Source organism: Neolamprologus brichardi, chromosome 7, assembly GCF_056152115.1.
Source record: "Neolamprologus brichardi isolate AB-2024 chromosome 7, ASM5615211v1, whole genome shotgun sequence".
Lineage (NCBI taxonomy): Eukaryota > Metazoa > Chordata > Actinopteri > Cichliformes > Cichlidae > Neolamprologus > Neolamprologus brichardi.
This window is the reverse complement of record NC_142110.1, coordinates 61,155,346-61,165,334: the sequence shown is the minus strand read 5'-3', so window position 1 is coordinate 61,165,334 and position 9,989 is coordinate 61,155,346. Positions and strand designations below refer to the sequence as shown.

The window sequence follows — 9,989 nt, the reverse complement described above, 5'->3', positions numbered from 1 at the left end:
AACCAGCCTACTAGAAATACTACTCTGCATTACATCCTAACACTTGGCTAAATCCTAATATGTAATTCTGGTTTAATAGTTTATTACACTAAATGTGATTATGCACTAAAAAAAAATCATGTTGGGTTTACTTAATTCAATAGTGGACACTGGTTGCACACAGATGTTTTGCTTTGGCAGGAGCTTAAACAACTGAGGTGAATTAACACAATAAAGTTATTCATATTCAATAAACCTGTGCAATTTGTGTTGATACAATTTGATTGAAACAAAATATCCAATTTGAGCTCTTGGATATTTTAATCCTTCACAATTTTCACACTTTATTCCGACAATGTTCAGTAACTTTTACCCAAATACTATTTGGTCACTGAAATACTATATGTTATCTTCAAATTGCATGTTGGTATTATATTCCAAATACACAATTTTCACAATTTTCCTTATAACAGATTGTATTGTTCTCTTCCAAGATGGTTGCCAGCATCCACTAGTAACCTTTCAAAACAAAAACACTAATTTCACTATAGTGACAGTAGGTAAACCAGGGGTCTGAAACTCGCGGCCCGGGGCCGACTTGCGTGAGGCCCAAGTCACCCCTTGTCACGCCCTTGAAGTTAGTTTTTGTTACGGGGGATTTTGTTGTTGAGTGCAATGTGAAAATAACTTCTATAAAAAGCAAAAAATGATTTAATATGAAGGCAATATGAGCAGAGAGTAAAGCCATGTTGAGGGATTGGCTGTGTTAGTTCAGTGAGAGTTATTTGTAAAGAAAACAATTTTCACTAGCAGACGTAAATGTACACTTATGTCTATTTTGTTAAATAAAACAAAAATTATAGCAAAGTGCTGCCACATGTCTGAGTGCCAATTCTTTTTTATTCAATGAAAGGTTTTAGTTAGTTAAGAGTGAGGAAAAAGAATTTGCATTCACATTTGCAGTTTTGCCTTGTTATACAATATTTGAAAATTAAAACAAACAAAACACTACATTTTCTGAAATATTAGTGAGTTTTTTCTTGTTTAAAAACAAACGTTTTTATACTACTTGAACACTAAAGTGACCCTCCAATGTGATGACAGTGCCAGCAGTGGCCCACAGCTCATTTAATGCTTTCTCCTAATTGGCTCATAATAGTCTCTCATATGTATGAACTATGTAGGCTATCTCTATTTTGAAATAATGAGTGGGCAATGAGAGCATCTCCTCACTGTGTACAACAGGACAACAGTGAATACAGAGAACTGACTGAGGACTTTGTCAACTGGTGCCAGCAGAACCACTTCCAGATCAACACTCCGAAAACCAAGGAGCAGGTAGTGGACTCCACCTACACCAGTGAACATCCAGAGAATGGGCATTAAGATAGCTGACTCATATAAGAGATCTGATTAATAAACGGATCTGGAGTAACAACAGAGAGTCCATCTACACAAAAGGATAGAGACGGTTGTATTTGCAACAGAGAAGTCTTTTGGAAGGGAGCAGGGAGAGCTCCTGAAGACCTTCTCAGACGCTGTGGTGGTATTGTCCATGTTTTATGGTGTGGTCTGCTGGGGATAGCAAGAAATTGAACAGGTTCATCAAGAAAACTAGCTCTGTTCTGGGATGCCCTCTTGACCCAGTGGAGGTAGTTATCCCTGTCAGATAACAGCTCCCACCCCATACAGGTCACCCTGACAACACTAAGCAGTCCCTTCGGTGACAGGCTGCTGCACCCACAGTGTGCCAAGTGGACATTTTGGAGGCCTTTCCCTCCAGCTGCTGTCAGACTGTACACTGCACAACAGCAGTGAATGTACACCACATATGCACACACTGGGCTCTTTACATATATCAGTGTGCAATACCTGTTAATACCTATTAACACCCAAACACTGCACTGTGAAATGTTTCATTCTTCTTCTAATAGTAATCTGTATTATTGCATCATATATAAGTATATGTATGTATGTAGATATATATATATAGATAGATGGCTATAGATATAGATATATAGACTTACATATATAAGTACTTATCTATTTCTTAGTCTATATTTCTTCTATTTTTGCAAAGCATTATTGCTGTTAGGTATGCTGTGTGTGTTCATTTGTTCCTGCCTTGTGTACTCAACAATTGTGTAACAATTTGAATTTCCCAACTCTGGGACTAACAAAGGTTATCTTATCTGAAATGTATCTAAACCCAGCTGATATCTGGCTACATTTTCTGCTGAGCATCCAAATCACACTGAAGTTTACACACTGTATAATGCCTGATTTCTTGTAAATATTTAACGATGGCCTTATGAAATATATATTGATAAAATGTTTACCAGGCCACAGTGAACAATGAAAAATAAACAAAATTAAAACAAATAATTAAAAACACTGAAAAACACTCAGAAAAACACTTTAGAGATGTCTTAACCTGGTTATGCTGTACCATCCAGATGGAAGACGTGAGCCAAAGATCCTTTAAGTTTCATCTAATGAACTTACCTTTTCCTACATATGAGAAATGATCTGGTGTGAAGTAAATGGGGTTTGTATATATGTAGCCTCAGATGAGCATGAAATTTCATTTTTGACCTGCTTAACAGCAGTCTCAAATATTAAAGTCTTGGTGTTACAAAATCAATTAACATGTGCAGCAACTGAAATATGACACCAAAGGCCACTCTCAGAAGTCAGGTTGTCAAAAATCTCCTGTTCTGCTTTTTGTATTCTGAACTTCTTGAGTGGACAGCCAACAATCCAAAAATAGACTAGAGGATGTGCCTGAAATGTTTGTTAAAACAAATAACTGGGCCTTACTTGTTAAGCTCATTGTTCTCACTGCCACATGGAGACTTTCAGGTTGTTACACTTGTTACACATTTACTAGCACAAATGAATGTTTTTGACTAATAAATATACATTAATTTTAAGTCTAAAGTGTCTAAAATCTGTAGTGTTTGAACTTTGAATGTGGGATGACAAAATAAAAAACAAACAAATTATCCATGTGATGAAAGACTGGCATAATTTGATTCATAAGACTTTATTTGATATTCACATACTGTAAGCAGAAAACAGCTTTAACAAAGAAAACTTGGTGGAAAAGACTAACACCAAGCTTATCCATCTTTTCCTGTAAAAAAAACAGGATCTATTCAGCTGGGTATAAAAGTTATTATAGTTGTTCCAAATTCATGTAACACGTGTCATGTGGAATAAAAACTGTCTCTGGCCTGAAAATGATCAAAATAAGGGTGTAAACCTTTATTGTTTTGATGGATGGAAATGTGTGTTATACGAAACCATTTTAATGAAAGAAAAATAAATTCTGAATCAGTTCTATACACAATAAAACTGTTGTTCTGCATTCACAGACAATACAATAATAACATAAAAAGCAAGCATAAAAATAGGGGGTACAAAAGTTGCAAAACACTTGTTCAGCACAGTAGAAACTTTTCACTTCTGAGTTATCAAATATCCATTTTTTCATTTCAATGAACAAAGTCATTTAGGAATCATCTCAGCCTTCGTTTAACAATCAGTTTCCGTGAGTAAGTCGAAGGTATGGCATCCAAGAGTTAATGGTGGCACTGATGGCAAGATCATCATCCATGTTACACTCCACACAAACTGTCTCACTGGCACGTGAAAATTAAAATCTGGTAACACCGTGAGCATTAGAGAAGGTAAACAATCTACCATTGTAAGAAAAATTCTAAAATACTTTTCTAAAGTTAAGAACAAGTTTTATGTTGCACAGCAACTGAAAGAATAACGCTTCTTCCAAATGGCAACATTTAAAAAAGAGGAATAGCACAATTAATTTTACTTCATCACTTACACAGGGGTTTGAGAGGTACAAACATGGGACATCATATACAAAGACATTTATTCACTGTTGTGGAAAAATGGCTCCCTTCATTCAATGTGTCCATAGAATTTTGGGCAAAAATAGCACAGCTGGCATATTATTTCAGATCTACTGTCCTTCAGTTATGTGTCAGACAAGTGGATCACCAATTCCTCAGTCTGAGGAGCCTCACTTTCACCTAGTAATTCTGTTTCTGGCACTGCCAAGTCCTCGTTTTGGTTCAGTTCTTCCTCTGATGCCCCATCGGCCAATTCTTCATCGTTGGCCTTAGAGTCCTCATTTACCATTGCTGTTCTCTCTGTGGCAGAAGTGTTGGAAGGGACAGTGGTCACATATCCTGTAGATGTGGATCCACTGCCACTATGCTGAGAACCTGCTTTGGTAACCATTTGTTGTGGGTGGTGGATCTGCTGGTGTGGCATTGCCATCGGTATTTGCATGGGATAAAAGTTCTGCAGGTATGGGTAAGCTGGAATTGGGTGATATCCATTGACAGGGATGTAGAGCTGTGGGGGCACCATTGGCCGATGTAGTTGACCCTTTATTGGCATGAATTGGGGCTGATGGAATGGTGAGCTCTTTTTAGGGCTGGTGTATCTTGATGCACTTGTTGTATTTATGCTAAGGTTGCTAACAGGGCTGGTGCTAAGAGAGCTGGTCTGGGTAGTATTATTGCTAGTGCCAGACACCTGAGCAGAGCCATTATAGTTGGACAGGCTCTCCCAGGAGCGCAGACGTGCATGGATGTCTTTGAAGCGAGTTCTCCGGGCTGGGACTTCACTCCAACACTCCAGCATAAGGTTGTAAATCCAGGACGGGCAGTCATCTGGACAGGGCAGTAACTGGTGGCTACGCACCATGTCAATTACATCCTGGTTAGAGTAGCCACAATATGGCTGAAGACCATAACTGAATATCTCCCACAGCAACACTCCATAAGACCAGATGTCAGAGTCGGTGGAGAATTTGCCATGCTTAATAGCTTCTGAGGACATCCAACGAATAGGGAAAGGACTTGTTCCCATGAGACTGTAGTAATCAGCAGAGTAAACATCTCTGAATAGCCCAAGATCCAGGATTTTGATACCGAGTTTTTCATACACAAGAATGTTTCGAGCAGCAAGGTCTTTATGGACTATCTGGTGGCTGGAAAGGTACTCCATTCCAGAAGCAATCTGGGTGATAACATGAATAAAATCAGCTTGCTCTAGAGTGGATTTGATTGTCTTGTCGTCATCTGAGCTGCCAACATCTGAGTTAGGGGAGCGCATTACCAGATACTCATGCAAGTCACCAAGGCTGGAATAGGTGAAAATCATGCTCATTGGCTGCTCTTTGGTGACCACGCCAAGCAAACAAACAATGTTTGGGTGCTGCAGATGGAAACGGACCATAGCTTCATGGTGAAATTCCTCACAAAGAGCAGAATCTACCTTGTCCTTTAAAGTTTTTATGGCCACCACTTGGGTCTGCTCACCAGGTACTGTGCCATATAGGTGGCCCTTGTACACCTTGCCAAACCGGTCCTCACCGAGCCCCTCCATAAATCGCACTGCTGACATGTTAATCTCACGCAGCTTCGCCTGCAGCCATGAAACAATAAATACATGTCACCAAAGACTCTGGCCACCAGAATTCAACAATACTTAAACAAACGTATGTAAATCACATTTACTGTGACCATATTTAATGTTACCTTGTTATTATTATTGCTACCTGTTGTTTTTGATGATTCAGGGGTGACAGCTCCGTGTCCTGGGAGGGTGAGCTGCTGAGCTGGGAACGAGGTGGTGTGTCATTTGAAGCCTTATGTTTATTGCGACACAAGCAAACCAGAAAGAAGAGGCAAGCGATAACCAATGGGATGGCAACTGCAGGTATTAAAATAAACAGGATCTCCTTCCTGGGGTTTTCTTGTGGCTCTGAAATAATAACAGAAACAAGGTCAAATTATATCCAAAATGAAAATTATTTTATATTCACTGCCACTCGCGCAGTTAAATTCCTGGTGCGCGGAACTCTGGACACACGTGGAAGTGTCTGCTTTACGCATGCTGCTGCAGGTAGCTGCAACTGACTTTTAAATGTCTGGAGGCGGAGCCCAAAGGAAGGAGGAGTGTCCTAATATGATTGGTTATGATGGACACTTCAACGTGGCAGCAACATCAGCACTGTTTTACACCGCATTTGTTTACAATTTGGAAAATAAAGTGTGCCGAATTAGATATCAAAAGTTATTGTTTGCTGTGGAGCACGGGAAATACTGACAACTATCACTAAGAAGTCTTTAAAGCCGGAGATTTCAAAGGCATGTTCTTAACCATCCACACTGCTTTCCCATTAATCTGTTATACAATATTGCATACCTTTTATTATGATTTTTCTTTTAAATCATCATATTGAGCAGCAAACATCATTCTTAAGAAAAGGGAAAAGCAGTTTTCATAGTCAATTGAGTAAACTTAATTTTCAAAAATGAAAAAAAAAAAAGTGCTTTTGATGCTGCCAGTTGGTCACTAGGTGAAACAAATAAGTACAACTTCTGGCTGCAGAGCTCAAGTCACTGTGGATTCAGGCTCCGCTACAATAATTCATCTAGATCAGGGGTGTCAACCATTAGTACCGGGGGCCAGAATATACCCGGCAAAGACTCTAATCTGGCCCTCTGAACAACTTATATTTTTGGACAGCTTTTCCTCCTGACAAAGACCTCCCCCACAGCCAGCCACTATACACCAAAGTAGTGAAGTAAAAGATAAACAATGATATGACAGAAAAGCTCCCGTTTTTCACTGTCTATTATAGAAAGTTTGGTTTTATAAATATGGGACAGTCTGGGCAGTGAACTACCAGAACTTGCTCTGTAATTTTACACATTTATCATATCAAGAAAGTCAGTTGTACTTCTTTAGCCTATATTAAGAAATCTCAGGGATTAAATGTGTAGTTAAGCATCTTTATGTTGACAGAAAGTGGAGTTTTACCCGTCTGGCCCACTTAAAATCAAAGCAGGTTGTACGTGGTTTGAGTAGTATGGTATGAGTTTGTCATCCATGATTTAGATATTTTAGATTCTCTGTAACAATATTGTGTAACAATATTACACAACATCTTTGCAGCTGCTCCATACCAAATACGCTAAGTGTTATTCTTTGTGGTTGTATCTGTGCAGCTAACCAATCAGATTAACTTTATTTACGTCTGTTGTAGACCCATCACTCTAGTTTTCTGTCCTGAACCTAAAGACCACAGGGAAACACCACACATCTAAGGTTGATACGTTTATATTTTTGTTTATTTAGAAATCCAGAAATACTGTTCATAAAGAGACTAGCAAAAAAAAACATTAAAGAACTGATTTGGGTAGGTACTTCCATCTATGGTTATTGGTAAAATTATTGTTCACTGTTTTGAAAATTAGTGAACAAATGCTGATAAGTAACTTTTTACAATTGTGGAAGAAGTACACTAAATCCCATGCTTAATTATAAGCAATAATGCTACAGTATATGTTGTACATTTTGTAAATAAAAGTACAAAGGTTTTGCATTACAATATACTTTAAATTCTATATAAGAATCAGCACAACTGAGAACTAATTCACTGTAGCCAAACTACACCATCATTTATTAGCTCATTTGTATTTTATGCTAATCTAATTCTGATAAATGGAGTTCACAGTGAAATATTTGCCTTTGTATAGTATATCTTTTCATGTATAAATAAAAAATTTATAAGAAAGATTTGCTCTGTGATTCACATCAGAAACTTGTTTTCTCAATTAAAGTAAAGTTTGCCAGTCTGCACATAGCTGTTGTTTCTATTGTACTGATTTATCACTGACTTCACTTTGATGGTATGTGCAGTTACATGTGTCCGCTGCAGGCTGAGCAAAAACTTTTTGTTGGCAGGTTTAAATGTCTCTATTATTATCATTTCTAAGTACCTGGGTAGTTTTCCTTTTTTTAACTAGAATTTAATTTTCTGCTGACCCTTGAAATGTTGGAAAAATACATTAAAAATTATTTTCAGAACAGACTATTTAGCTAACAACAGCTTCTAACTTTACTTGCTTTCACTCTAAAAGAAAGATTTTTGCTCTAATCAAACAAAAGAGTGTCTGTTTCACACGTTCACTGAGGGACAGAGATGCAATAAACTGTTCCTATTCTACTGCTTAAAGACTGCAGCACCTTTTGTTCACACAGGTCATTTTTAACACAATTTGACATTCACACACAATCGACTGGTAACACTAAACTACGCTGCACACATGGTGACAAAAGATCGTTATATATAACTGCCCTATTAGCTATCATGTGCCTGGAGAGATTTGGACATGAGATTTACTACCATCATGTAGCTTTTCACATTACTCTGGCAAAATGCCAATACCCACAAAGACTAACCCCAGTTTTGGGGAAACACACATTTGTTACTTACCCTTTCAATACATGAGTACAGTACAGTCTTAAAACTGGGTTTTCTTGATGGGGTCTACATTGCAGAAAAAATGCTGCAGATTTCTAGTCATGACGATCAATGTTTTGTATTATTTTTCTTAATCCTACGTTCTTTTGTTATAGCTTTAAACATAATCTGAGAAAATATCTGTTTTGTAGAATATTTGTAATATTTCAAATATTGTGTGAATAAACATTTAATAAAAGTATTTAAGTATTTCTGAAATATCTGAAAAGTGTACCTGTCAAAATGAGATTCATGGAAAAAATCTCAAATGATGCAATATCAAAACCCATGTTTTTTGTTTTGTTTACAAAAAAAACAAATGATACCGCAGCACCTTCCATTTCACAACATTGTCCATGTCAGTGGGCTAATTCCTGTAAATATTTTTGGGGAATTTTGCTTTTGTCTGCCCTTGCTGGATTTGTTTGCTTAGCTGCTTCTCTTCCTGTGAATGAGAACTGCCTGCTTCTAGATTAAAAGATTTAGAACGTGATAATCCCCGAACGAGGTGGTGGACACAGAAGATGAAAAGAGCCATTAAGGAGAAGACGTCATCCTATCAGGCTTGGCTAGCCTTTGGGACTCCTGTGGGACTAGCAGAAACAAACATTTTGTTGGCCTCTAAACAATTCTGGTAAACCGTCTTAGTAGGGGTGACTTAGGAGTGGATGGGAATATGGAATATGGATGTTCTACAGACTTAAACTGAGGATATAGCCAAGTGGTGGAAGGAATACTCATCTCTTTAATCCCACATTCAAAACTTCTCTAGAGGAAAGTTTGAGGACGAGGGGATGCTTTGCTCATCACTGGAGGGAAGGTCAATAAGGGAGGTTAAAAAAACGAACAAAAAAAACTCCCTGGTGGCATGGGCCCAAAGGGGTGTATGAGATTTTCTTAAGTAAGTTTGTTAAAGCCCTGGGTGGGACATCTGTATTGTTGGTTACCATCTTTAAAAAGGAGGACCAGCGGCTGTGCTCAAGTCCTAGAGAGATTGTGCTATTCGGCCACCTTGATAAGGTATACACAAAGGTATAATAGGTGGAAATCATCTTTCAATTTCAGGAGGAACAGTTCGGTTTTCCCCTCGGCCGAGGAGCACTAGACTAGCTCTTTAGCCACTCTATAATAGGGTGCATGGGACTTTGCTCAACCAGTGTACATGTGCTTTGTGGACTTGCGGAAGGCATTTGACTGTGTCCTTCTTGGAACCTGTGAGGGATTATGTGACTCAGTGACCCATTTGATGCCTGCTCAACTACACAGAACTTGAGCCCCATTACTTGCAATGAGCCATGGATCACATCTACCTAATGGACTCCCAATTTATTAATGTAAATGGGGAGTCCTCTTCACACACAAAGTTTAATTATGAGCACCACGGGGTTCTGTGCTAAGACCAGTTCTGTTTACATTAAACATCATTTTTTTAGGCATATCATTCAAAGGTCTAGTATACATTTTGATTGCTTTGTACAAGATTGCTTCATTGACAGCTCCAAATGTCAATGAAACAAGATGACATACACCAGTTAGTTAAACTGTACAAATATCTTAAAAGCATAAAGATGTTGATGACAATGATGATGTTGATAATTTACTGCTTATAAATTCAGATAAAAGTAATGTTGCTGTACTCAGCCCTAAACATCTTAGAAACATG

The 9,989-nt window shown here is 38.1% G+C and overlaps 1 protein-coding gene across 1 annotated transcript in view; it reads right to left on the bottom strand.

Moving 5' to 3' along the window:
* Window positions 1-3,113: 3,113 nt before the first annotated feature.
* The window catches only part of ror2 (receptor tyrosine kinase-like orphan receptor 2), a 39,744-nt gene continuing 32,868 nt past the window's right edge, over window positions 3,114-9,989 (bottom strand). Inside the window, exons 8-9 of the mRNA XM_006797381.3 lie at window positions 5,573-5,778; window positions 3,114-5,439 (exon numbers count right to left, since the gene is read on the bottom strand). Coding sequence (XP_006797444.2) covers window positions 3,979-5,439; window positions 5,573-5,778 — 1,667 coding nt within the window. The 3' untranslated portion in view covers window positions 3,114-3,978. The remainder of the gene's footprint in view (window positions 5,440-5,572; window positions 5,779-9,989) is intronic.